The 27,685-nt window shown below is 46.1% G+C and overlaps 1 protein-coding gene across 4 annotated transcripts in view; it reads left to right on the top strand.

Moving 5' to 3' along the window:
* Positions 1 to 275: 275 nt before the first annotated feature.
* The window catches only part of PLEKHM3 (pleckstrin homology domain containing M3), a 93,699-nt gene continuing 66,289 nt past the window's right edge, over positions 276 to 27,685 (top strand). The window contains exons 1-4 of one of the 4 annotated variants that reach the window (XM_042874795.1): positions 6,185 to 6,268; positions 7,033 to 7,251; positions 16,247 to 17,070; positions 26,090 to 27,025. In XM_042874795.1, coding sequence (XP_042730729.1) covers positions 16,467 to 17,070; positions 26,090 to 27,025 — 1,540 coding nt within the window. In that variant the 5' untranslated portion in view covers positions 6,185 to 6,268; positions 7,033 to 7,251; positions 16,247 to 16,466. Of the gene's footprint in view, positions 310 to 6,184; positions 6,269 to 7,032; positions 7,252 to 10,276; positions 10,334 to 16,246; positions 17,071 to 26,089; positions 27,026 to 27,685 lie in introns of those variants that run through there. The other 3 variants (XM_042874798.1, XM_042874796.1, XM_042874799.1) reach the window with 3 other exon arrangements.

Here is a 27,685-nt window from a genome sequence, read left to right as displayed (position 1 = left end):
GTCAGACAGAACTGGGGGAGTAGCACAGAGGTAGGCGTCCAAAATGCTCTGAAACATTTCTGCTGATTTTTTTTTTAAGTCATTTTTTAAAATTATTCTTTGTAGCGGTAGGTAAGTGATATAATAATAAGTAGGGGTTTGGGGGCTCATTCTTTCCCTGGAAGGTCCATGTTGTGCTGAGTTATTTTCTTTTTCCTCATCTATAGGGGCAAGCAAATGAAACAGGCTGAAGGTGCTGCTGTTTGGAAAACAGCTGCAGAGCTGTTGATTGTTGGCAGGGAACACAACCGCCATCCCCATATTCAGCAGGTGAGAGAACTAGGAAGGAAATGAAGATGGTCATGAGCCAGATTTATGTTCTGTCTTTGTATTAGCACAAAAGACTTCCAGGAGCAAATCTGAAAGAAAGCAGAGGTGAAAGCTTAGTGTTAGCAGCTGATACAACTCCCTCATCATCCAGCTGAGGGAGAAGTGCTTTCCCAGTCTTCCTTCAGACTGTTTGAATATATTTTACCCCAGTCTGTTTTCTAGTACTAGGCTTTTGAGTGGTGCTGGCCATTTAGGCCACCAGGATTTGAAAGGGAGTGTGGTGTGGTTCGGGCAAGGATGGGTGCACTGTGGTAGACCACGTTAGTAGTGTTTCTTAAGTTGTTGTGAGCTCTTTCAGCAGTAGGCTCCTCTGTATACATTAGACAAATAGCAAATTTTAGGAAGTGACTGTACTTTTGGAGTCTGCAAAATAAAGTATAGCCTCGCACAGTGCACGCATGCATAGTTACACACATGGGCGGTTATTTTTTGTCAAAGTTATTTATTGATAATACTTGTTATGAGCAATTGTACAAAATCATTCTGAGCAATTTGGTAATGTGCAAGTGGTGTGACAGCTCTTGTAGTTTACAAAAAAGACCCTTAAACTATTTACAGTATGTACAGCTGTTTTACAAAAGTGGTCACTTCCTTGAAGTTTCATCTACTCACTTGTGTGTTGGAAGAGCTTTTGGCGTTTAGCATGGTTGTTACCTTCTCTTGCATCTTCTGTACCAATCAGTCATTGAAAACTGTTATAAATTAGTCACAGACCCACTCATGTATATCACTCAAGGCAGACTATTTAGGTCCTGAATGAGCTTTTGCACAGCTAAGAGGGTCTTATGTTCTGCTTTCAAATGCTGTAAAATGAAAGTAATGGTTAGAAAAACAGCATAAGGATCAGCCTGAATATTGTGATCTGAGATGCTCTACAGGATTATTTCATCCCCTATTGTTTAAGTTCATTTTTTTCTGTTTTCCTCTTCTATGTCTTTCTTGGTAACAGTGGTTACATTTGCAGTGGTCACAGTGGTCTCCCTCCATAGAAACTGTTGACCAAAGTTGTCTGCGCTTGCCTTGAGAAAACTCATGACCAGGATGGCTGTGTGCAATTGCACCTGTGATTTATGAGTAAGCGTGTAAAAAAAGATCCTGCATTTTCCTACCCTGTACATATGTTTGCCTCTTAATTCTTAAGATGTCTGTGCTTTAGCTATGTGCACACAACTGACTCCTAGGATACACTTTGGTCAAAAGTGAAGAAAAGCAGCAGAATTCCAGTATTTTTCCGATATTTGTTACAAAGTTTTTCTCTTGGTTTAACACTGCCTAACTGCATTATTTCTCTTGTGGTGCTAGAGGGAGCTCTTGGCTTATGCAGTCAGTAAGACATGGTATCGTGGACAGTTCTTGAGGAAACACAGATGGGAAATGTCACTGATAGCTATAATGCACTTCTTTCCATCAGCTGCAAAACAAGGGCTGAGTTTATCCACCTAGAAAATTACACATCTGGCTTTCAGGGACACTCAGATAACAAAATATTGTTCAGACGCTGAAGAAACAGAGGAAACGCCTCTCTGTCATGGCTGGATTTATCTTCACAGCTCCTTGTGAAGGAATAAGCCCTCATATCCCTAGTAACATATGAGAAATTGTAATACTTTGTAGTGCATCTTTCAGGCTACACGTGACGTAGTGACTTCAACTGAACATCAGTCTTGTAGACAGGCAGAGACATCCTGATGTGCTGCATCTCTGTGTTCAGTCAGTTCCCTGTGGTGCAGATGCAGTGCTGTCCTTCCCAGCTAGCCAGATTTCAGCTATGAGAGAGGCTGCTGCATGGACAAAGCTTATTTGGAGCATACACTGAGAGAGCTCTCTGGGCTAAGAAGCATATTGCTTAAATCTGGGTTGTGCCCTCTTCCTGTTTCAGGCTCAGCCAGCAGCAGTCAATGAGCTGGAGGGAAGCTGCAGGGCTGGACTCAGTGCATATAGTCAAGGGGAGCCTGCAGCAGGCATCTCCCTGCATGCCTGAGAGACAGCTCAGCAAACAGCTGTGTTGTGTGGTTGAAGCATTGGAAGATGTGTAATCTCAGACTTGTTAAGGTCTTCTCTGAGGTAATGGAAGGCACACCAGCCTAGTGAACCAGTGGCACCCCAGAAGTGCTTCAGCATGGCAAGCATCAGCAGTAGGTTGAAAGAACACTGTTTGCTGGTGGGGACTGAAGAGCACCTCACCAAGCATCCACAGGAAACAGCAGCTGGAATGGAAGATCAGGAAAGGAAGTTGGTAGGATTTGTACCCTGAAGAGCCCTTACGTGAGCAGTGTATAAATAAACTTAGCAATATGGAAGGTATTGCTTCCATATAGGCAGGGGTTTGGATGGTCAGAGAAGAGGATGTGCCCAAGCATACAGATGCATGCAGGCACACTGTGTACTCATGCACAGCAGAGGGCAGTTTTCCAGAGCATTTGAGGAGGCTTGGAAGCATAAGGTAACATCCTGAAATATGACTGTTTGTGGGTTTTTTTTTTTGTTGTTGTTGTTTTTTTTTTTTTAGCAAATTTAGTTCACTTTATGACCATTTTATCTCTCAGATTTTTTGACTTATCAACTCCTCATCCTAGTGAGTGCTACCTGTCTTATGTTTAATTATATTTCATCAAGCCGTTATTAGCCCTTAGTTAGCAGGAGCTCAGCCATCGCTGTGGTGCTCAGTAAGGTTACTGAAGGTATCAAGGCAACACTTAGTAAGTGGGCGATCATATTCCTTCAGAGCCTGAAGAAAACACCTGGCCCGCTGGGCTTCGGCAGCCCGAGTTCTGTGTTGGTGCAGGCGCAGTCTGTCCAGGAGAGGGCAGTGATGCACAGCTGCTGGGGGCCTCCATGAACTGCCTGCACTAGCCACCTCCTGCCCGGACCGCTGCGCTGCTCTTCTAATTGGTTTATTCTAAACATAAAGTGTTTAATGCGGGATAAAGATGTATGATATCACAGTATGGAAGCGTGAGGCTTCTTTCACTCTTCCAGTTTAGGGGTAAGAGGTCTTCAGTGTTGTGATTTTTCTCTTTAATTCCGTGTCAGCAAGGAGGAAGCAATATCCTTCTAAGAGACTTTTGGGTGCTGTCAGGCCAGCATCGATGCAACTGGGAGACTTCACCATAATTGCCAGAGTGGGGAAAGTATTATATATTGGATAGAAAGGCACAAATGGGTTGGTAGGTATTAGATATCACACAGTCATTGTTCAAAGGCCAGTCACAGTGAAGAGAGTTCAGAGCAGTATTAGAGTCAGTAACTGTGCTGTCTTGATGGAATAGGTGTTGTTCAGGAAGCTCTCAGATTGCTGAAGATGAGAAGGCATTACAGCAAATTGACTTTGTAGATACCCAGACTTAATGACTGCGGTTTTCCAAACAGTAAGTGCTGGTGATTACCATGATTAATAGCTGAGCTTGATTCATGGAACAGAAGATATTGGATTTACCTGTGTGCAGAGGACTGAAGTTTTTCTTTTTAATATATTGCAACACAGTTGCCTAAAGCTAGATTACTCACTCTCTATTCCTAAAGGATGAAGTAAGTACCAAGAGATGCTGTTATTTGCTCTCGTGTAGGTGACACTGCAGATAATCTCTGGCCGAGGCAGTCATGTTCCTTTATCACCCAAGTAGTTCATCTCCATGGACACCAATGGCATCATTTTTATTTAGAAAAAAAAGAAAAGCTGAGACTATTATAGCACATGCTACTCAGTATTTACAAAATGGTGGATGTCCTTAGAGCACGAGCGCAGTAATGGGTAGATACTTGAGGTAAAAGGATTTGGGCTCTGGGAAAGTATTTGTATAGGCGTTACAAGCAATGGAGAAGGTACATGTGGAATACATTCATGTCTTTACTCCTTATATAGCAGAGAGAGCTTTGGGGCTGCACAAACTCTAACTGTATCTAACTGTAGCTGCCCCTGAGTGGCTACATTAGCAGAGATCTCAGGAGTGCAGCAGCAACCCAATCTTTCTGCTTTGCCCCAGGTGCTGTTTGCTGATGAGATTAGCATTAAGCAGAACAGTCGCTGTGAAGGAGTGCAGACTCAGACACTGAAGGTCTGGCTGTAACTTCACTTTTGAGGAGAGCAAGTCCCTAGAAGCAGCAACTATAAATAAGCCAATTGTTTTATTTTCTTTTTGTTTATTTTTTTTTTTTTTAATTTTATTAGAACAGGCAGATTGCTTTTTCTGAAGCTCTGACATCTCAGGTTCTTCTAGATAGGGTTGGTTTCAGGTCTCTATTCACAGTACTGAGGTGTCAATATTATTCCTTATCTCCAAACATGCAGGATTGGTGCTGGCTGGTGTAGATATTGTGTGCTGGTATAAATATTTCTCCTGTCTGTTGTATTAAAGGCTTTTCTGGGGCAGTGAGTAGTGTCCTGAGACCAGGTGAGGTCAGTGTCTGTGACTAGGAGACCTTCCCCTGGCACCTCTTGCTCACTGAAAAGGCATCAGGAGTACAGAGGAGGACAGGTGTGACAAATGCCAGCTGAGGGCATTGAAGGGAAAGGTTTTTGCTAAGCTGGCAAAGCAAGATGTTTTCTAGAGTGAGATGAAAGGATGTGGAGACAAAGCCAGGAAATTACACTGAACTAAACTGAAGTGCACTTACACAAATTAATAGCTGCTTCCCACCCCATATTTCAATGTCTTCTGCTCACAATAGTTTGCAGACATACAGAGCTGATTTTCTGGAAAGGCATCTTTTGACCCTTCTAACTCCTTTTCATTTTCCCTTAGATTTCAAGGCATGGATTCAATTAAAAAACAGCTCAAATCTACATTGATGAGCTCAAACTCAGTTCAGGGCAAATGCAAAAACATGCAGCCAGCACAGTCGTGTTTTCTGCATTGGTGGGATTCAGATCAGTTTAAGTGTGACAGGATAACAGCAGGAGAGTGAAGCAGAGTAATCTGGAATGAATCTACTTACATTCATTGTCTGACAGCCTCAAATACTTGCAGGATGAATATAAAGAAAAAGGGAGAACTAGTGAATGAAAAAGTAATCACAGGGCAGATTTAGTTATTCCCCGCTTACTTGTAGTGTTCCCATCTGTTTCATACCAGATACCTCACCTTCAGCAGTGCTACTCTGACCGCAGTTCCAAGAACTAGACCTGCTGGTATCTTACCACCCACCCTATCTCTCACTGCTAGGAGCTCTGCTCCCTTCCAGATCCATCTCATTTCAGCCTGCCCAGCACAAACTACTCAGAGTTCTCCTTCATGCTGAAGCTCAGAGCTCTTCTTTTTCATGACACAACTTTGGTCACTTTGTCCAGACTTTGGCCATCTTTGTTTTCCTGTTGCTGCAACTTGTTTTTTTTCTGTGGTACCAATATTTCTAAAGCTATCAATCAGTTGTTTGGGTTTTGTTTGTTGTCTGTTTTTTGTGTGTGCGTGTTTTGTTTATCTCTTCATTCATTTTTGCTTTAGGTATCAACTAGATCTCCATTATCCTTTCTCAGTCGTGGTTTTGTTTTTGTTCAAATCTCATGTTCGCATGCTCACAACAAAACTGTCTGTGTTACCTGTTAGTAGTAAAGAAGGGTAATACTTAATGACACTTACAAAGCAAAACTTGTAATCAGAGGCCAGGTCCTGTGTGTTCTGTATTATCTTCCTAATTTAGATTGCAAATTTCATAGGCAAAAGCAGTTCCCCTGCATGTGTATGATTATTCTTCTAAAAAGAAAAAATATATGGATAGTAGCTGTTATTAACTTGAGGAATTATGTACTGAAAACTGATGACTTTTTCAGGAGTGTGATCCTTGAAACAGAATGCTTCAAAGCAGGGACAGGGAATACCACTGATTGCAGAACACCGTGCTAATTCTCTCGAGAATGAACTGTGTCCACTCCTCAGCTCTATCTGCCAAGAGTGACAATCAGGTATTGCCAGTTTAATTTCCCCATGTCTCAGCCCCCTTCATGTCAATTGTGAGTGCTCTTTTTGGCTTGCAAGGGTGTTCTGAGATGTTTTGCTCTCATGGAGAGGAGACAGAGCACTTAAAGAGAGTTTCTTTTGTTGCAAGATGTGTACTTGCTGGTGAACTGCTGAGAACAACCCAAAGTTTCCATGCTTTTTTGTTTGTCTGCTTGTGATGAACCATTAGCGTCAGGACATTTGCTTCAGGAGTGGGCTTGGTGGGTGCCCATATGGAGGCATTTATTCCATACGTCATCTAGATAAACTCATTCCTTGTAATGAAAAACAGCACTGGCGTCAGCTGTCCCCTAAGTGCCATCCCCAAGGCTGCACACCAAGGATGGCACGCATGCAGGTGCTCAGGCAGTGCTTTGTCTTTGTAGACTTGCCCACAAGTTAGTTGTGCAGTGCAACCATCCATTAGGGCTGTGGCTTTTGAAGGTAAACTGGAAGTTCTACATGAAAGAATAATGGTGCCTGAGGTTTGACTTCGATTTAAACAAAAAAAAAAAAAAAAAAAAAAAAAAACCCAAAACTTGCATAAACTTGTGGGAGTCATTTCATTGGTTGTTTTTTTTTTTTCATAGCTGGCTAAAAATGAACCCTGCTGTCCACAGCCCTGTATCTATAGCACTTTGTGTGTTACAGCTGGAAAGAGCTGCATTGTTCTTCTGGCTTATTACTTGTGCGTTGTTACAGTGCACTGTTTGATTGCTGTCTTTTGCAGCGACATCTTGAGACCTCTTGTCCACATGTCCATGTTGAAGTGAGAGGTGTGTGCCTTACCCTGTGATACTGCAAACCGCCTCTGAAACAGGCCCCTCACACCTGGCACTCGGGACAATCTGGAGGTCTTCAGAAGGCTTTATCTGTGCGCTCTGGAGGGCAGCGGTGCAGGCCATCAGGTTGGAGTTTCGCGCTGGCCCTCTCTCCACCTCACCGGCAGGTAGGAGCCACTGTCCGCGCTGGACACGGCTGCGGTGCAGGATGCTCGGGGCGGCTCCCACTCGTAGCATCTCCCGAGTGCGGGCAGCAGCACGGGCCTCTGCTGCGGGAGCTCCATCTGGCCGTCGTTCCCCATTACAGCCATCGACACGTCGTGCCCAGCCGCGAAAGGTCACGGGGTGACGTGAGAGAGGTCGGGCGGGCCCTGTGCGGGGCCGGGCAGCGCGGAGCGGCTCCCAGGAGCACGGGCGGCTGCCGGCGGGCCCGGCCGGGGGCGCCCCGCGTGGTCCCGGGGTCAGCCCCGGTACGGCAGCTCCCGGCCGGCTGTCAGTGCCCATCAGGCCGGCAGGGCTCAGCGGCGGGGGAGGAAGGAGGGGGTTTATTTAGAAGCATTAGCCCGCCCCTCCCCCGGCCCCATTAGCGGCCCTTATTAAACCAACACAGACAAAGAGCAAAGATGCCCTCGTTAATGGAGAGTCTCCGATAATTACTCTGCTCTGCCGCTTCTTTTAGGGCCTGAATGGCCTTTGAATAATGTTTCTCTTGCTGCGGCCGCAGACAATAACCTCGCAGACCGCTTTAAGCGGTGCCAATCCCATTAGCAGAAGAATAGCGGAGCTCTCGGGGCCGGCGGGGGGCGGCTTCGCCCCGCTCCGCCCGGGGAAGGCTCGGCACGGCGGGCGGGAGCGCGGCGCCCCCAAAAGCACCTCCCGGGTGGGGGCTGCCGGAGGGGGCGCTGCGGGGGACGGAGCCCGAGAGACGCTGAGGTCGGGCCGGGGCTTCGCGGAGTCCCTCCGCATCCAGGTGCTCGTGGAGCACGAGAATGGCAGTGCCGGCTGATTTCGGGACGGTTAAATCCGCGCTGCGCCCCCCGAGCGGGGCTAATTAGTGTGTTCAATAGGCAGCTACCAACCCGAGCTGGAACGGCTCTACCTGAACCGCTCTTTTTGATCTCCTTCCCGCATGATAAGTGAGAACTGTGTATTGCTGGGCTGGCTGTGGTGTTTAATTTAATCATCTGATGATATTTATTTTCACAAACGTGAACTCAAGGAACAATTATCGGAAAGGTTTCATCTTGCACTGAATGTGCCAGTTAGCGGCCTTTCTGTGAGGTAATAGCTTCCACCTAGGGAGTCCGTAATTAAAACGTGTGAAAAAAGGCTCTGCTTCAGAGGCGGTGGTCTAACGCTCAGCCGGTGTGAGCTGCTGGATCTTGTAAATTGGCATTCGTCCTTGCACGTGGTGCCGGCCCTAAGGGTTCCAGAGAGTTCCCCATTTAAAGAGAGAGATGCTTGGACTGTGGTCAAAAGGAGCCAATCTTGGTAGTGTACAGTCCAACAATTCGGGGTTTGGAGAAGAGTTCTGCTGTACTTGTGGGAGTCATTCAGATTAAAGAAGAGCACTCAGTCCTGCAAGCTCTTACAGAAAGACAGCAGCTGAGTTACACTTTCAGAGTTAGTTGAAAGAACCACGTTCTTCTTTTGGCATTGACTTCAGCTTTTGTTAGAGGTTCTGAAGTCTAATAGATGGTCAAGTAGTGGGAAAATGACCTCATGTGTGTCTTCATCAGGTGGGCACACAGTTTGTTTTCTCGTGAGGTTTACCACCAAAAGCACTGGACTGTGTGCTGATGGCTGCTGAGTGAAGGCACCAAGCTGGATGTCAACACAACAACCACTGCCAGGACTTTAGCTTGCAGCGGCTCCTATCATGCAATATCTTTAAAGGGTGAAAAGTGCTGCATCCTCGCGACATTTGTGGACACAGACATGGCGGGTTGATGGTTAGATCTTAGCGGTCTTTTCCAACCTTAATGATTCTATGAGTCTGTGATCTGAAATGTATGTTCTTCAATATGTAAAGTTAAAAGAAGGACATTTTCCAAGGTTCAGATTTCTTGAGAATGGGAGCCTGTCATACTGCAGCCTTAAAGGATAGGGCTGGCCATTTGTTCTCCCCAGTGTCACACAGGCTGTGGGATGTCTGTTGCATTAAAAAAAAGGAAACAGAGCTCCCTGCCCAGGAGGGCTCTGTTGTAGAAAGCTGTGGCAGAGGAGCACGTGAGGAATCAGAGATGTGAAAATGTCATTTAGTAAGGGGATGAAGTCTTCTCCTTCAGGTGAAATGGTTATCATTGTTTGGTCCCTATGACCAGTGTGAGAAAGATGTGCGCAGATGTTTGGATTAGGTGATCTCAGAGATCTTTTCCAACCTTAATCATTCTATGATTGTGTTTGGTGGAGTCACCATCCCTGCAATTGTTCAAGAGCTTTGGAGATGCGGCACTGAGAGCCATACTTTAGTGGGCAGTATTGATGGTAGGTGGACGTTTGCTCTAGGTGATCTTAGAGGTCTTTTCCAACCTTAATGATTTTATGATTCTATTCTATGATTCTCAAGAAAGCAACGTTTCCCCATTGCCTTCTTATCAGTCCTCTTATGAAAGGTACCAGACCCCCCTCACAGTGCTGGCTGAGGATCCCTGTTAAGGGTTCGGTTCAGCAGCTTGGTGCAGCACTACCTCGCCAGCCCCGTGCTCACGAGCACAGCCTGCGGCATCACACTGCTGGGTGCTATCGGGCACGGAGCTGAGATTACCGGGCTTCACTCAGTTAAGTGTGCCTGCGCATCCCGTGTTTTTGGGTGGGCTCCCGCGCTGCATTCTAATGTAACGAAGGGTTTGCGACGGCCTCGCAGCTTGGCTTTCCCCGTGTGCCGGGTTGCACCGGAGATGCCCCCGCTGCCGCAGAGGACGCTCGCTGCACCGACCCGTTCCGGCGCGGAGCTCCTCGCGCCGCCGCCTGCCTCGTGGCCGCCCAGGTGCGCGAGCCTCGGTCTCTCCCCGCCCCCAGGCTCGCGGTCCCTTTGCCGGACGCGGGCGGCCCCGAAGGCGGCGGCAGGAACCTTGGTGCCGCGGCGCCGTTTCCCGCGGCGGCCGGGCCGGGATTGCGGCAGGACGCGGCCGCGCCGAGAGGAGCCGTGCCGTGCCGTGTGCGGGCCGTGGCTGCGCGCCGGCGGATCCTCTCCGCTCGGGCCGGCCCGGGCCGCTGGGAGCCCTTTCCTCGCGGCGCGGCGGCCAGGTAAACCTCGCGCGTCCGCTGCGGGTCGGGCGCTCCGCGGGGCCGCCTTCCCCGGGATGCGGGGGCGAGGCCCGCGCTCAGCCGGCCGGCGCCCACGGTACGGTCTCGGCAGCGGGCCGTGTCCCCAGGATTGCTCCGGCCCTGCGTCTCTCCGCAGTTCTCGGCGAGCGTCTCGGTTTCTTTCCGACCGGTTCCGCGATCTTCTCGTGCGTCACTGAAACCGCAGCTTTTGTGCCACGGGCGCCCGGGCAAAGGCGGCGCCGAGACCGCGGGGGGCACCGGCCGTGTGGGCTTGGGCCGGCCTGGGGTGCCGCAGAAGGGTGGGTTTAGCCTGGCAGACGGAACTGTGGCTTGTGCCTCATCTGTTCTCTGCTCTGCAGATATGGGCTGACTGCCCTGATCCGTTAGGATTTACAGACGAGTCTAATTTTAGGCGCTGCATCATCCTACCGAGTGACTACAACAAGTTGCTGTATGTAGGAACAAAAGTATCTGCCTCTCGGTGGGACCAACACCTACTGAAAGCGAGTAGTTTTCATCTCATCACTTACATGGTGTGTTCATCTTGCATGGAAAAATTGTGTGCGTTAATGTGAGATTAAAGAATCAGACATTTAAAACACAAAACATGGCACTGTATAACAAGAAGGCAAGCTGTAGTTGGTGCACCATTCCTGCAGAGCTGTAGCCCACCATGTTGTTAGTGTTGCAGTTTGATATTATGTTTTGAGGTTTCTAATAGGTTTCTGCAAAGATCTCTTGTAATAAAGTTACAGTTTGAATTAGAGAACAGCAGGTGTCAGTGCTGGAAGAGTCAGCTGATGACAGCAGCTGTGCTGAAGGAGCCTGAGAGGGCTGGTAGCTGGAGCAGGGCTGCTGGGACCAGGGTCACTGTGCTGTTGTTCCGAGAGTCCTCTGTACTCTCTTTCTCCTATGCCTCATCCCTAGAGGTAAATGCATCAAACCATAGTGGTCCCTGCTATCTGAAAGATAAGGAAGAGGGCTTAGATTGAGGTTAGAAATGAATTTGAAATGTAGTTCCATCAGCATCGACATTCAGCCACCAGTAGTTGAGGGAAGACCTGTGTCTGCCTTACAGTGTCCTAGCAGAGCTCCCTGGGTACCACAGCAAGGAGTTGATTGTGTTTGCAGATCGGGGCTGCTCAGAAGTCTTGGAATTCAAGTCTGTATTTTCTTTTGGCCTTGTTATAAGCTTAGAGAAGAAATGTCTCCCAGTGTTCTTTGTGGAGATGCCATGTTTCTGGCTCTCATTGCCTGCAGGCAGCAGCAGCTGTTACTGCCAGGTGTGGGGCATGCTGGCCTGTGCTGGCTCAGCTGGGGTATGCTCGTTACTCCCTGCTTGGTGCACCTCAGATAAACTGTTCTGCAGAGCTAACTGAAAGTTAATTGTGTAGGCTGGCATAGTTGGCAAAGGATTCACTTACTGCATTACTATTTATATCAGCTAGTGTGCCTCATCTAAAAAAAGTCCTAAAGCTTCTTATTGTCCCCTTGTCCTACTTATAAGGAGATAAATATCTTTATCTGGCAGCCCCCCTTGTATGTGTCCTTCATTACTTAAACATGGCCACCTCCAGGCAGCAAGGGAGGCACGCCGGGCAGAACATTGCTGCACACAGCAGCTGACAGCTCAGCAGCCTGATTTCCAGCAGCCTCTGGAAATGAGTACTACAAAACAACATCCTTAGGAGTGACATATGCCTTTCATTTCTGTTCAGAGCTCATGGGGACAAAATGAAAATGCCTTCATTTCTGATCTCTGTTAAATACATAAAAGACAAACAGGGTCTTCTCTTCAGTGTAGTTCTTCTAGAACATATGGACTGGAGAGATACTCACAATTTCAGTTGTGCTAACCAGAAAAGTGTATTAAAAATGTTTCCTGTCCTTAGTCATGTACTAGTTGTCCCATTTCCTCTCAGCACACAAGCTGGTACATCACAATGGAATGTCTGATCAGCCATGTGTCTTGCTGTGCAGGTGGAGATTTGCACAGTGCTTGCATACCCTGCACTTTGTTCTGGTGTGCACTCCTCAGCTTAGATTTATTTCATTTTGATTACTTTTTTCAAAGTACAGTTAAAATGAAAGGTATATTACAAGAACTGTTTATTATTCATTAATGTGTGCTCATTGCTGGATGAGGTATTTATAGCTGTGCTTTGTTAGCTTGCCACACAGACGGAGGATGCATAGAAAGTTTCTTTGGTAAAGCAATGGGGCAGATCTGTAGCTGAGGAAATCTGTGCTTCCACGGAGTGATACCTGTGTACCCTCGCATAAATGTCTGCTTCCCCTCACAGAATGCGACGTCCTGCTTTCACTCTGTTTTCTCACCTTTATCTCTTTTTCCATTTTTCTTTTTCTTCCTTTAGTGAGGAAAATCTCATTGCTGCCCTTCAGGGAGACCATAGCAAGCAGGTGATTTTGCACCACAGAAGTGGCTGTGCTTACATTCAGTTATCTTCTTGGGCGCCTGGCCCTACAAGCAAGCATTCCTGACCAGAAAGCATCTTTCTCCAGTTTTTGTAAGCTTCTTCTGAACATCAATGGCTTGTGCCTGATTATCAATCAAGAAGTTGTTCCAGTGTACATTCCCTGGCATTTGTCATCCATGGCTTTCTTCTGTGGCCACATTGCTCTGTCAGCTTGGTTGGCCCTTGTGGCTTCTTGAGGCCCTGTGTATCCCTAACTAAAAGGAAACTATATCTCGTGTGGCATGACCTGCAGTCACTGCTGCTTGCCTCTTCTATGAGTAATGTGAACGTTATGCTCTTGTGATAGTAAAGACTTAACTCATGTTGTGATTATTCATTATCTGACTGTTGCACATCTGTGGACAGAAGCTGTATCCACAGTAGCTATTTTTCAGCTGCTACAAACCGATGCTGAGCAGGTTTTGCTAAGAACAATGCACTGCCTTCACTAATTTTGGTTAAGATGGGTTTCTTACAGCTGCCTGTAGCTTTGGTAGTTTTTAGTAGTCTGGCTGATGCATCCCTCTTTGTTGTGTTCACCATCCTAGGCTGAATGTCCTTGGAAAATTTCAGATGTTTCTGAGAAGCAATACATGAGGCAATACATGTGATAGTAATTTTAAAGGAGTTCATCCTAATGTTTTGTTTTCCTTTTCTGCTCTTATGTGAAAGGAGCAATTTCCACTGTTTTCTCTCCTGGAGGAGATTCAGATGGATCTGTTTACTGGCATATCAGAGCTTGCATTCATTTGTCACAAAATCCCTTTAAAAGTCTGAAAGAAATCATTGCTGAATGTCACTGTCAGAAGATGCCAGCTTGTGCTTATGGAGATTCATTGAATCCCAGTGCTGAGGGAGCCACTGCACGCATGGCACAACTCTTTCTCTGACCTGAGGAGGCTCTAGTGTAGTAGGATGTGATCTGCCTGCCACTGAGGTCATATTGCCTGTACCTACTGAGCAGGACTGATCAACAAAGGTAGGGGATATGAGTGTTGCCCTTTGCATGCCATATGATGCAGGGCCTGCCACCTTCTCATGATCCTGTGATTCAGCATCTCCCCGAACATGAGGTCAGCTGTAGTTCTACAGCACTCTGCGTGGCTGCATGACTGGAAATTCCAGTCTCTAGGATCCAGAGGAACATGTAGCTATGTGAGGCAAAGCTTCCAGCAGTTAAGAACAAACCTGTTAATGTAAGTGTCATTTTTTTTCCTGTCCCTTTTCACCTTTCTTGATGATTTAAAATAAAGAACTGCATGTGCTATCACTGAAATTCTTCCTCTGCAGTGTTTCAGTGGCATGTCACAAACCCTTGTAGAGTGATTGCTACTCTGGTGCTTGTGCGAGAGCCGGGCTGTGTTCTCTGCCATTTCAGGAGGTAGTGCCTTTGTGTGGTCAGCCTGCAGCTCTCTTGGCATGGGGTTGTGCTGGTGCTGCTTTTGTTCAAATGAAAGCCTTTTGCGGTTTTGCAATTTCCAAATGCCATTCTTACTTTAAAGATTTAGCATGGGAGGATGTGGAATAAGTGGATGGGTTGAAACACACTGTGTTGCTCAGCATGCTGGAGCTCTGAGGCACCACGAGCAGAATGTTGCTCAGGGGTAAATGGCAAGAATGACCTTGAGAGTGAACTTTGCTTCTTTAAGGTGACGTGGATGTGGTTGTAATGCCTTCATTTCCCACTGCCATCAACTAGTACTATTGCAAGCTTTGCAAAGAGTGTTCCCATACTGATTTGAAACCACTCCATATGTGTTTTGTTCAGCACTCCATTTTGATTCTGGCTCTGCCATTAGTGTCTCACTCTTCAGTTTGTCTTAGTCCTGGTTTGCTGTGAGAAAAGTGAAGAGAATCCTTGCAAAAAGGTGGGGGAGAAAGATCTCAGTGTAAAGCCCTGAAGTTTCCAGAGTTATGTATGTGGTTATTTATTTGTTTGTTTGTTTATTATTTATTTGTTTATTTATTTTAATTGGAATGTGCTTAGAGAGATGATGGTCTGAAATGCTGATCTGTGACACAGGAGGCTGAGCTGCTGCTTTCCAGCACAGGACCGTTGTGGCCACAGCAGAGGGAGGGAGGAGGCCAGCAAGTGCCTGTGGAGGTTTTGTGCTCCAGGACTCTGTGCCCTTCTTTGGGGGGTGCTGGTCTCCTTCCTTCCTGTGGCTTAAGGAAGGAGACTCTATTTAAATGGCTTTGCGAACTTAAGTTAGGGTAAGGCAAGTCGACTGTTCTTGATTTAAAAACAAAGAACAAAACAAAAAAAAAAACACCAGGAAACAACAAAACCCAAAAAAACTTTAAGCATGATGTGTGTTTGATGCTGTTTAATAGATGTTTTTTCCTGCTAAGTGTAAATCTTCGTGGGTCTTGGTGGCACTTAGCAGTATTCACAAGCTAATGAGCTGCTAATTATCAGCCCTGTCCAGGCTAATTAGTTCTGCTAAGAGTGTATTAATCTAGACAGAGCTCTGAGCTAATGCAGCTTTGTTGCTTTTAGGCCTCAAACTGATGTGGCCAAAACCAATCTCTTTGACTTTTGGCCATCCTGCGTGTGCCTGTTCCAAGTGCTATGAGAGCTGTTTTACTCCTGGCACCCAGTCTCTAGGTCCCAAGAACGTGCATGCTTGATTTTTCCCTATTTGAACCTAGCTTCCCTGCGTGTCCCTCAAACATGGCAGCACCGTGGATGGAGCTTCAAGAAGTAGAGGTTAGAAGGCAGCAGGCATGGTGAGATAGAGCTTGGCAATGATACACCCCCTTATTGCACCCCAGGGAGTGTAATAACCCTCCCTTCCGTCCTGAAGTGAGCTCAATACAGCTCTTCAATAGTTCCAGCCTTAAAGCTGGAAGCTATTAAATTCTCTATTAAGACCTTCCAAACCAGCTGCTGGGAGATAAAGATCTGCAGCTTTATGACAGTATGGGTTATGGTATATTTTGTTTTGCTCATAGGATGTGTTACCTTTCTGGGATTTAGGTTGCCACACTATTTCCCACAGGTTCCCAGCAATACTCTAGAGAGAAATGTGCAGCAGTCGCTTTGCAGCAGCCTATTAGCACTGATTTATTAAATATCACAGTTCTGTTTATGCAGACAAGCAGCAAAATAGTTGTTGCAAACTAGTGTCAGTGTCCTAAGACAAAGAATGCAAGTAATCCAAGAGAAAAAAAGTAATTGAGATCAGTTGGCTTGCTTTGCAGTCTGTTGGGAAACTGTACTAAGTTCCATACATGGCATATTAGAGGGATGCTACTGACATTTGGTTAGTAAGTGGTATCCCTTCATCTGGTGGCCCACCCTGCTCTCTGACCAAGAAGAGAGAACACACTGACTGTGGAAAGAATGATGCAGATAAACATATTTATCTGGGATAAAGCCCATGCTGACACGATGCTTTGCTTTGCTTTGCAGGTGAGCCGTTATCACTATGAGCGTGCTTTCTAGAGTGACTACAGCCAACTTTGTCATGAATGTTCGGTCTCACATCTGAAGAAAAGGATTGGTTGAGTTCCTCTCTGCCGGTACGGATTGTGGTTGATGTGTGGACTTGTCCTACCATCTCTGAGTTAGTGGTGTGCAAAGGGCAGATGTGAAGCACCCATTTCCTTTGGGCCCACTGGCAGCACAGGACATGGAAGCTCTTGAAGTTGATGATATTAGCCCTGCCTTGGAAGTGACTGAAGACTTTTTCAATAGTTTTGATACTAAGCTTGAGAAGATTGTGCAGCCCTCTGGGGTATTTGGTGTCCAGGAGGTGCCTGAGCTGGTTGGGCATGAGGTGTTTCATCAGATAACAGAAAGCAGGAATCTAAGGAACGTCGCCTCCTTAGCCAAAAGTAGCCTCATTTGGGATCACTGCAAAAATGGCCTCTTGGAAACGAAAGCCCAGACAGCACTCTCTGCCAGAGATCAGCATGTGGTGCGGAGGGGAACAGCTGCTGACAACCTTGCTTGGGCAGGGGAAGGAGAGACTGCTGCTTTTAACATCTTCAACATCTGCCAGCGGAGGAGGGACAGGCCTCGGTCAGTGAATGACATCCTGGTGCGGAATGAAGAAGCCTCCACGTTCAAGCCAGGACACAACCGCTCACGCTCTGATATCAGCCATGTAAACTGGGGAGTCGTCTTCACTGGCACCTCTCTGCAGCAGCCAGCTCTGCAAGGTCAGGACAATAACTGCGCTCTGCTCTCCTACCTGGCACTAACCAAGGGACAAGACATCCAAGGAAACACAGGTTTGTATGGATATGTTATTGTTTCTGTAGAAGTGGAGGCTTTTCTGTTTGTTTTTAATATTTACCTCCAAAAGGAGCTAGTTGTTTCAAAACAAAGAACAACAACAACAAAAATACCCTATGAGCTAACTCCTAGGGTGATGTAAAACAGCATGACTTGTCTTTGATACAGCTCTGTCTGTTTGTCTGGTGAAGAGGTCAGTGTTTAAAACAGTCTTCACTTCTGTTTGAAAAACTAAGCTTGTTTCACTTTTTGCTCCTATTTCATTCATTTTTCTGAGGAAAAGTCATTTCCTAAACTAAACAAAAAAACAACTTTACATGCTAAAGCTATTGGGAGAATGGCAAATTAAGTCAGCTTTTATGAAGTAATGAAAGAGCAGCCATTAAAAAGAGGGTAGGTATAAGAAGTTTTACTGTGAAGCCTGAGATCTCTGTTCTGTTTCTTTAAGAAATGCTGGCTATTCAGTCTGTAAACAATTAACAAAAACTCAAGCATGCTATTTGTGCCTGTCAATAATAAGGCTTTTCTGCCAGCACTGTGTGGCGTACAGGAGGTCCTGTTATCAGATTGAGGCAGGCATCCCCAGTGAGCTTTCTCAGGTGATATTTCAGCAGGTGATAGTTTTTCCTTTTCCTTTCTCAAGCAGCACATGGAAAAGGTTGTGCTCAGGGCTTCAGAAGCATTCAACCACTGTCTCCATCTCTATGATTTATTTGTGAATGTCAGAAGTGGACTGAGCTCAAAGCTGTATTCAAAATACCTTTTGTAGAGGAGTCTCAGTAGGGTTGATTCCTGGGATCTTAAAAGTGAAGAAGGAAGGGTGGGAAATGGGCTGATAAGAGTGGCTGAAGAACTTCTGCCAGGACCCTGCTGCAGCCCAGCAGCAGTCAGTACCTCTAAGATGCTCAGCTTATGCTTTCCTACTGCTTTTTGTGAAGGCATGAGGCATCTGTCAGTGCTTGCTGTGTGCTCTCCCAGAGCCCTTCTGCATGGGATGTCTGTCTCAGAGTGATGGTACCTCCCTTGGGAAATGAGACCTGTGGTCTGAAAATGAACTTCTAACCTGTTTCCCTGGCATATTCTGTTCTGTTGCTGTGCAGGGTTCAGATGGTAGCTGTGGTATTTCTTCCCTTTGTATTTATTGGAGAGCCTACCTTAGAGTTTGCTGCTACTTTGAGCTGAGCTTAAAACAGAAAAACAAAACCAAGAAAGTCAGTGTTGCAGGAATGTGTACCTGGGACTGGTAACTGTACTTCACAACAGACAAAAAATGTATATGCAGGTTGGCTGAAAGCTGCTGGGGTGGTGGAAGAAGTCATGGAGGCATCCTTCTCCGGGTCTTTGTAGATTAAACCAATGCATATGAGGTACGGAGAGCAGCTTGCAGCTGCTCTTTTTAGTCCCCGTGGCAATGAAGGACTTCCCTCTGGAGCCTGCAGAGGTCTCCCCGTCCTCCAACACTGGCCAAGTTGCAGCACAGATTAGCTCTTCACAATCACAATTATTATTTTTTCATCATCTTCATATTATATTTATTACTCTGAGCTTATCTGTTCCTGCTGCTTACTTTCTCATAATACAAATAAAATGAAACTGGATCCGCTCCATGTTCTGTGAAGGAAAAAGCTCTGAAAGAAGCTGTGCCTTCTGGGGTTGTATCTTCTCAGGCCTGCTGGCAACGCAGCTAGTGTACCAGAAATGAGCACTGCAGAGCAGTGTTAAACAGTAAGTGGAGCTAGAAAAGAAGGAAGTTGCAAGCAAATTCAAGGCAGGCTTTTTTATTTCTGGGCATGTGTCCTGGCAAACAGAAAGAGAATACTGCTTCTGTAGCATCTTGAGGAAGATCGCGTAGATCATTAAAACACAGTGCATGAGTAGTCATCTTTGACAGTCATGTGGATGTTTTCATTCAAACACAACCAGTCCTAGGAGCGTGAGTGCTATAATGTTTTTCCCTGGTAGCTGCTTATTTTGCCTGCCATGCCTGTGAGCATGGGGCACTGAAGAGCTTTCACTGAGTGGAGGAGCACCTGTGTGCTGAAAGTGTCCCAGCTGCAGAGAGCTGATGGCCTGGTGCCCCTTGTCAGCAGGCTGTGCAGGTGGGTACTCAGACGGCCCCCCTGGTTTTGGCACTACTGTGTCAGGATGCTGCATCTATGGTTTGGTTGCAGTGCTGCAATGTGGCAAAATAGTCATGTTGAAGAAAATGATTGCCTTAAAATGGCTAACAAGACCAAAGTCCACTGATTTTTCACCTGCCTCTCTCTCATTCTGCCTCTGTGATTTACATTGTTTCCCTTTCTTTGCATCTTTTTACCTGTCTGGGAACCTAGTCACCATTTATAACATGGCAAAGGTCTGGTCGTATCTTCAGGAATACTACAGAGAATATTTCAAAAGAGGTTTGGTTCCCAACTTCATGCAACTCTTGGATATCTGACATGTAGTGGAAATGCTAAGTCACTGCTTGAAACAGTGTTTGAGCACATGGTAGGAAGGCAGGGCCAACCCAGGGGAGCTCAGGTGCATGCAATGCAATGCAATGCCATGCACCTGAGTGACTGGAAGGGGTCAAGCCAGCATCCGTCCCTTCCCAGACCTCATTTAAGGGTTGGTAGTAGAGGTGAGGGTATCTTGCTGGTGATCCCTGTGTACCTGATGCCTTCAGAAGGTAAGCAGCTTGTTTCCTTTTTTTTGGTGCCCCCAGCTGTTGTATTTGAGCAAACCCTCACTTGCTGCAGCCTGAGACCTTGCTGCTCTGCTGTCATTGCTGTGCTTTCCATCGTGTTACATTGGCAAACTTCTCTATATTTTTGAGGAGGAAAAATATATCTAAATTTCTGTTCATGAGCAGCACAATAGTGGTTCGCAGACTGAGGATTGCTACTGATCTTTGAGTTTTACAAAGCTGCTTTATCCTACTTCAGGCATCACGTTGACTTGAGGGATTTCATTTTTCTACTACTACACTGACCTTATGTGGCATAAAGCAGTCTCAATTCCATCTTAATCAAACACTGTCATGCATGTAGTACTCAGTAGCTGGGTAAGGAGCAGATTGAAGGGATACTGCTGAAGCGCATGTGAATTGGTGAGGGAAGTTGTGAGGGTTTTATTCTTTGCCTAAATTGATTGCTTGTGAAAGAAGGACATAAGCGCATCATTGTGGTGTTAATGTCATTCACAGAAGCGAGTAGAGCAAGCAGGCTCCTGGGCCTACAAATTTTCAGCAACACTTGCAATCTGGGTTCAGTTGAGAGTAGGTTAATCCTTAAGCAAAGGAGTTATTTATGATTTATATCTCGCTGATATTTGACATGGCTGTCAAATGTGATACAGTTTGGTGGTGGTAGTAGGGAGTCTGTACCAGAAATCAGCAAGTGTCATCTGCTGGGGAAAGATATTGTTTAGGTTATGTCTGTAAACATTTTTATGCAAGTGCATAAAAATTACAGCCAGAGGCAGCTGAAATCACGGTCATAAGACCTGCAGGGTCTGGCTGCTTTGAGTTGCAAAATCATGTCATAACTGAGAGCTCCTTGGAGCCTTCGACTATCCTCTTTGACTTTGGGAATTTGACACTCAAATTGTTCTTTGATCAGAAGGGGAATTTCTTCCTGAAATGTAATTCTTAACTTTTTAATGCAAATTGACAGGAAAATGGGAGTCATTGAAATTAAAACGAAATCCCAATCCTAATTCATCTCTCTTCAGCGTTGTTAGAAAATTACTTAATCTGCTTGAAAAATAGAGGAATCTTTGTTCGCCAGATATCCTTGCCTTCAGCAGCAGCAGTGGCTGGCATTGTCTCTGTGCCAACGTTGCTAGCTCTTGCAGCATTTAGTAGTACGTATTGCTGCACTGAGTTGGTTCCTGGCAGTGGGTCACAGAGCAGGAGATGGCAGAGCCATCAGTTGCCACTGTTGTCCTGCTCGGGATGGAGCCTCAAAGACAGCTGGACAGAAATTGGAGAGGTTATGCTAAGTAAGGGAGCTGCTGCAGAGTGGGAGTGGCCAGAGATCTTATCTTGTGCGATGTGAAATGCTGAGGGTATGATGTGAAGACCTCACACTGGCACACTGCTGATGGCCAGGTGAAGCCCAGCTTCTTCTGGTCTACTAGGGAGATTTGTAAAGTCTAATTACTATTTGTGGTTTTGCAAAAACACTCCATTAGCACTGTCTTTTGTCAGCAGTAAGTAGAGGTTGCACAGTTAGAGCGGACCAATTGCCACAAGGATGGTAGAGCGTTATAGCTGTGTAGTATTGTGTAGAACACAGTAGTGCAGCCATCCAAAAGGCAGATGTATGGAAACAACACTTAGCACCTTCCTCTGTGAAGAGCAGGAAGCCTCAGACTAGTTGGAAATAATCCCAGAAAGAATTCAGCCAGTTGGAGCATCCAGTGCCATCGGAAGGCCAATCTATTTTCAGCATTAAAAGGTAGGCAAGGGAAAGCTGTGCTTGCAGAGATTTGGAGCCTGTCAAGATTTGAGGTATCAAAATTGTTTAAAATCCAGTACGAGTCGTAAGCCCTCCACTGGGCTGGGGTCCCCAGGTGCTAAGGGCTGTCTGCATTTAGCAAGGGACAGCCCCTTTTCCCAAGAGGTTACAGCTTAAACAAACCATGCAGTAAAGGTAGCAAGACTGAGCAGAGACGCAGAGGGATGGGATGAGGTGTTTTGCCTAAGACCAGACGGAAGTGTAATCTGGATCATCTCATCTGCTAGATCAGGCTTCCCCTCTAACTGCTCTGTCTGATTTGGGGAGTGCTGCACTTGCCCCCTTCTGGCTCAGTCCTGGTTTCTCATTGGGCACCCTCTGAGCTGAAGAGGCCACAGGGGCTGACAGAGCAGCAGCAGTGCCCTGTCTGCTCCCCTGCCTGTGGGGCCTTGGGAGGGCAGGTGCACTGGAGGCTATGGGAGGGGGTCACGTAAAGAAACTGACAATGCAGGAGGATTACAGTAAAAGGCACCAACGAGTTAGGTTGGGAGGGTTATGTCCTATGGAGTTACAGCACTCCATAAATCTTAATAGTTTTTCGTCTCCTGGGGGTAGTGCTGATTGCTTCCAGTGATGTTGTTGTGATGACTATCATAACTGAATTTTCACATTTGTTGCTATTACAGTATGTAAGACTTTTCCCTTAGTGGTGTTAGTGGTCACTGGCAATGTGAACCAATGACTCTGTTTTCATAGCTTTGTCAGTCATTTTATACTCTTTCTTCCTTCTTTTTGAAGTAGAATTGAGTGAATTTATACAAGGATCAGCAAATGCATTTTTGTTTGACTTTTCTCACTTCTTTTGCCTGCAAAAGAAGCACCTACAGAGCCAGATGGAAAATGGATGGGAAGAAAAGATGGTGGTTTTAAGTGGGAGGGCAGTGGGCATCACAGATCTTAGTCATGCCAGCTGAGGGACAGTTAGATCCTAATCCTGCAAGCCCCAAGCAAGTCACTAGTTCTGCTGACTTAAGGAAGAACTCGTGTCTAATTTGTTCTGGCAGCAGCAGCATGAGGGTGTTCTGTCGGAGGGCTTCCCAAGAGCCTTGAGAACAGTGTGATCAAAAACATACGGCATACAGGAGAGTGTACAGAAAGCACTGTGCAAAATGGAGGTAAACAAAAAGTACAAGCAAATGAGTTGGCCGACTTGACTTACAGAGTTAGTGGCAGAGCTGGGAGTAGGACCCAGCATTTTCTAGCTCATATCTCTGGTTGAGATTGCCATGCCAAAACTGTACTTTAATTGGGAAATGGTTGGAGAAAAACTGTTTTTGTGTTTAAGGTGACTTCCACAGGGTTCTGCAGCTATACTCTCTGACCACATGTCTGGCAGTGCTGTCTCTTGCAACTCGGGAGCCTGTGGGACAGCAATGCATTGTGATCTGAGAGAGCGTTTCAGGTCAGAAAGGCATCTGCTGAATTCTACACAAATTTGAGGTGAGGACTATTGACAAAAGCTCTGTGATTTGTTTGTGTCTCTGAGAACCAGAAAATCCAGACAGGAATACCACCTCAAAAGGCAAGTCATTCAGAAATGAAACATTTCCAAGTTACTTGGTATTGCTGAAATCAGAAATGCTTCTGTGGTGCAGAGCAGGGCATGTTTTTCTGGGACACAAGAATGTCAGTTGTTGAGGAACATGGCATCTCCTGGATATGCTGAGACAACCTTTGCGCTCCCTCTCCTATCACCAAGCATGGAAAGTGGTAGGTGTGTGCTGAGTGCAGGGTGCCTAGCTCTCTCCCCAGAGGAGAGGAGAGATGCTGAAGAGCGTATTGTCCTGTCCTTAGTTGCTGAGTTTCTCTGCTTCCTTCTGCCTCCTTCCTCCTCATCACTTGAAACTATAACTCCAAATGGTCCAGGCACGGGCCATTTACTGTTACTACTTCGACTTTTTTTTTAATACTTCCTCAGTTTATTCTCCTTGTTTCTGTAAGGAGGAAGAGCTGCAGTGGATTAGTTTCTGTTTTGAAGGCAGATGGAGAGGTGGGAGCGTTTTCTCTCTGAGTGGAAAGGCATTGTCTGGCACACTGCACGTGGAGGAGATCTGGGAGCAGAGGGCTGTAAGGGATGTGTGTGTGGATTCAGCACATCTCCGTCAGGCGTCTACTGCCCTGGCCTAAACAATATGATACATTTGAATGTTAATCAAGTTGGCTGCTGGTTTTGTCTCATTTAGAGTGGAGCTGAGCTTGAAGGAGGGTGTGGGGTGAAGAAGGGAGGAGGGGGTGCTTCTGTGAATGGCAGAGAGGGAGAGATAGCTTTTCTGTAACTCAACAAAAGATGAGCAAACGTGTGTGCAGAAGAAGGAGGGGTGGCTGGGGGAAGGTTATGAGTTGTCTTATTATGGAGAAGCTTGAACTGTCATCTGTACTTGATGGAAGCGAGAGAGATTGCAGTTGGAGCTGCAGAAGTGCTGCCTCCCTGATTGGATTAATAGAAAGGGAAGATGACTCTAGAATGGATGCCCATTATCTGCACTACAAAGGGATTAGTGTGGGTTTCAGATAAATTAATGGCTTTTGAGTTAGCGCAGAAATACTAATGAATGTCAGGGCCAGAGATGGATGGTGAACAAAATTGGTTCTCTGTTAGTGTGTGTATGCACATGTGTGTATCCGTTTGGGATTATGAGAGCGTGCTTTTTCTCTACCATTGTAAGTTTTAGATTGGGCTTTCAGTTTTCACATTTAGTTGAGATATTTTTGAGTAGCCTATTTGTCTGCAATGTAAGTTTTATTTATTTATTTTCAGCTTTTTATACCTGCTGTCAAAACAATGATTTTTCAATTGCTATGATTTTAGCCATATATGCAGAAAGTCTTTCCAGATACATTGAAAAGTGCTTTTCTGAGCATGGTGTTAAGGGCAGTCTCCGTTCTCTATATATGGGCTACATGAGGAAGCTGAGGCCAGGTTGGCAAAGCAAAACTTAAGCATCCATTTTGTTTGTGTGGATGGGAGGTAGCATTTTCCCCTCACTTTTAACTGCCTATCTCAGGTTTGCATACACACATTAAGTATCCCAAAACAATTAATTCTCATGGATATTGATTAAGGTTGACTGAAACTTGTCTACTTAATCCTTTAAATGCTTTTCGATGGGCTTCATTGAGAGCAGTCCAGCCAGCCCTCCTAGGAAGCCTGGTGGGGGTGAGGGACTGTACACACAGCCGCATCCTGAGCTCTTTGCTTCCAAGCTCTGTCAAACCCAGGTACTTTGCTCTGTGTTGAAGGCATCCTAGGCATGGTCAGTGGAGATCATGTTTTACACTTGATAGAGTGTGGGCTGTTGACCCGAGCAGTAGCTGGTTCAGTGGTGATGCTGGAAATGTTTCCTGCCTCCAGCTGCCTCCCCCATCCCTCTGAAAGGCTCTGGGGCCAAGGGCAGGAACTGCTGGTGAAAGAGCAACTGTGTTACTGCAGTTCCTGACTCTTGCGAGCCAAAAGCCATCGCAGGTCCCATCACAGGAAGGGTAGAGTCCAACAGGGCAACGCTTGCTCCTCACGGCTGCGTTGTGCTGTGCGAGATGTTAAACTCGCCATTAGGGCGTCGCAGTGAACTGCACTGGGATTTACCCCGGTACCAGCAAAGATGGGCACGTCCATCCCAGGAGGAAGGAGTGCTCGCACCTGCTGGCAGCGCCTGCGGTGGGGCACGGCTCAGCTGGCGCAGGTGCGGGCTGCCCCCTGCTGGGCGCGGCCGGTTCCAACGGCTCTAAAGGTCGCGCAGCTGTGCAGCTCCACGAGGCGGGCGGCGCCTGCGGGGCTGCTGAGGGAACGGCGGGGGGACTGGAGATCCTTCGCTGGGCGAGTTTGTCCCCTGGGCATGAGACCATTAAGATGGGCAGCAAGGCGCTGTTTTGTCGTCGTCGTCTTTTTTTTTTTTTTTTCTGTCCAAATGTATTTCAGTTCGCTGTAAATTAAACTAGTTTTCACCAAGTAGTAGCTGCTGGTGATGGTAATTGGCAAGCAATCTCCTTGCCTTTACTTCTCACGAGCTTTTTCCTTTTTTTTCATTCCTCTGTCCTCTTCAGAGAGGAAGTGAGAGTGCACTTGAGTTCAACCCAGGTCTATCATCTGACCTGGTGGGCCAAGTATCAAATTTGGTGGTATATTCACTGTGAAGTATACCTAGATGACATCATCTGTGCTTAGCATCTTTGTGTTGCCATTGCCACTTGTATGTTCACCTTACAATACTGTACTCTTCTGGACTAGGTTCTGGGAGGCTTGCACTGTTTCGTTGTTCTGTCACTTCTGCTGGATTATTGCTGAGAAATTGCTTGTTTTCTTTTTCCCTGTTTCCCTGCTCCTCTCTGTAAAGTGCTTTGGCATCTCTGAGTAAGATTGTGTTTTATAATCATAGCATATTGGATAAAGGCTATTTCCATGGTCTTAGCCTCTGAATGCATTGTGCCTGATCAGTAGAAAAGTGTAAGCCAGTATGACTGAGCAAAGTGAGATGTTATTTAAAATGAATTAATGTTCTCATTTTGTTTCTTCTAGAACACAAGCCAACGTTCCCAAATATTCTGAAGAAGGGATACTTAGAAATTAGAAGAGACAATGACAGCTACTGGCAAACCTGTTACGCTGAGCTCTCCCCATCCAAACTGTACCTGTATTGCCTGGACAGCAGTGGCAACCAGACTCTTCCCACCATGTACCAGCTTGTGCATTTTCAAAGGGTCACTGTTACTGGTAGCATTGAAGCCAAGGTGGTGGAGGTTGTCCTGTCAGACAACTCTCAGCTGCAGCTGAAGGCAGAGTCATCATGGGAAGCTTTGGACTGGGGGCGGAAGCTCTGGGAAGTGATGCGTGCTTCTGTGCCTGCTTTCACAAGACAGCCAGAGCAAGTGGAGAATGTGCCAGAGCCTGACAATAGCAGTGACCATTCTCAAACTAACGGATTGGTAGAGAAACCCATGGAACTTTTGCTGTCTATGAATTTGACTGAAAATACTAAAGAATACCAAAATATTCTCAAATCGGGGACTCTTTATAGGTTAACTGTCCAAAATAACTGGAAGGCATTTACTTTTGTCTTAAATAGGTCTTATTTAATGGCATTTCAACCTGGTAGGCTTGATGAAGACCCTCTGCTGAGCTACAATGTTGATGTTTGCCTGTCGGTTCAGACAGATACTCAAGATGGCTGTGACTCTTGCTTTCAGGTCATTTTTCCTCAAGATGTCCTTCGCCTGCGTGCAGAGACCCGTCAGAGGGCTCAGGAGTGGATGGAAGCACTGAAAACAGCAGCCAATGCCACTAGAAGTCTAGGTCAGAACCCACAGGTCACGCTTCGAAACAAACCTGAAGATCGACCCTTTGGAAATGATTTCAGGAAGAGCAAGCGCCAGTCTGTGACAACCAGCTTCCTCAGCATCCTGACTACGCTGTCTCTAGAAAGAGGGCTCACAGTTCAGAGCTTCAAGTGTGCAGGTAAGCAACTAGACAGCAGTTTCTGCACCCATTCCTCCTCTGCAGAAACAAACAAAATATCACCTGGAAGAGCTCACATTTGTTTTAGCAGCATTTTAGAGAGCTTTCTACCTCTCACTACAGTCATGGGCACTTTGATCTATTAATCTTTCTTTGCTCTCTAAAATGTGGAAAAAAACCTCTAAGATATGCAAGGACCCTCCAGCATTTGATGCACAGTTCTGAAGCACATTCTGATTGTGCACACATAGCATATGCTACATGGGTCAGGGCTTCCTTACTAGGCAGATGAGCTGTTTTCAAAGGACAGTGGACAGTGGTCTAGAATCAAAAGAACCTGAATTCTGGTTACAAGGCTGGTTTCCAACATCAAGGACTTGTATCTTTTTATTAATAATTCTCCTCAAAGTTGTTTTTGGAACTCACTTTGTATTGAGCTTTCTAAGGAGATTCTTTAAAACCGTGTGTTATGTTTCCCTGACATACCATTGTTTGGTGACACATGTTCTAGCACTGAGGTTGTCTGCTCTTCACTTCCCTTGAAACAGAGATGAAAACATGACCTTCAGGTTCTGCATCTAATTGTGAATCTCGGTTCATTTGAAATGTGACTCTAGTCATAGGCAGGAGTGTGATTTTCATCCTGATTGGGAATGAGGT

The sequence above is a fragment of the Lagopus leucura genome, unplaced genomic scaffold (genome assembly GCF_019238085.1).
Source record: "Lagopus leucura isolate 7727_CA_CO unplaced genomic scaffold, USGS_WTPT01 Super-Scaffold_100012, whole genome shotgun sequence".
Taxonomy (NCBI): Eukaryota; Metazoa; Chordata; class Aves; order Galliformes; family Phasianidae; genus Lagopus; species Lagopus leucura.
Note: the sequence above shows the minus strand (reverse complement) of the source record. Positions and strands in the feature narration are given on the sequence as shown.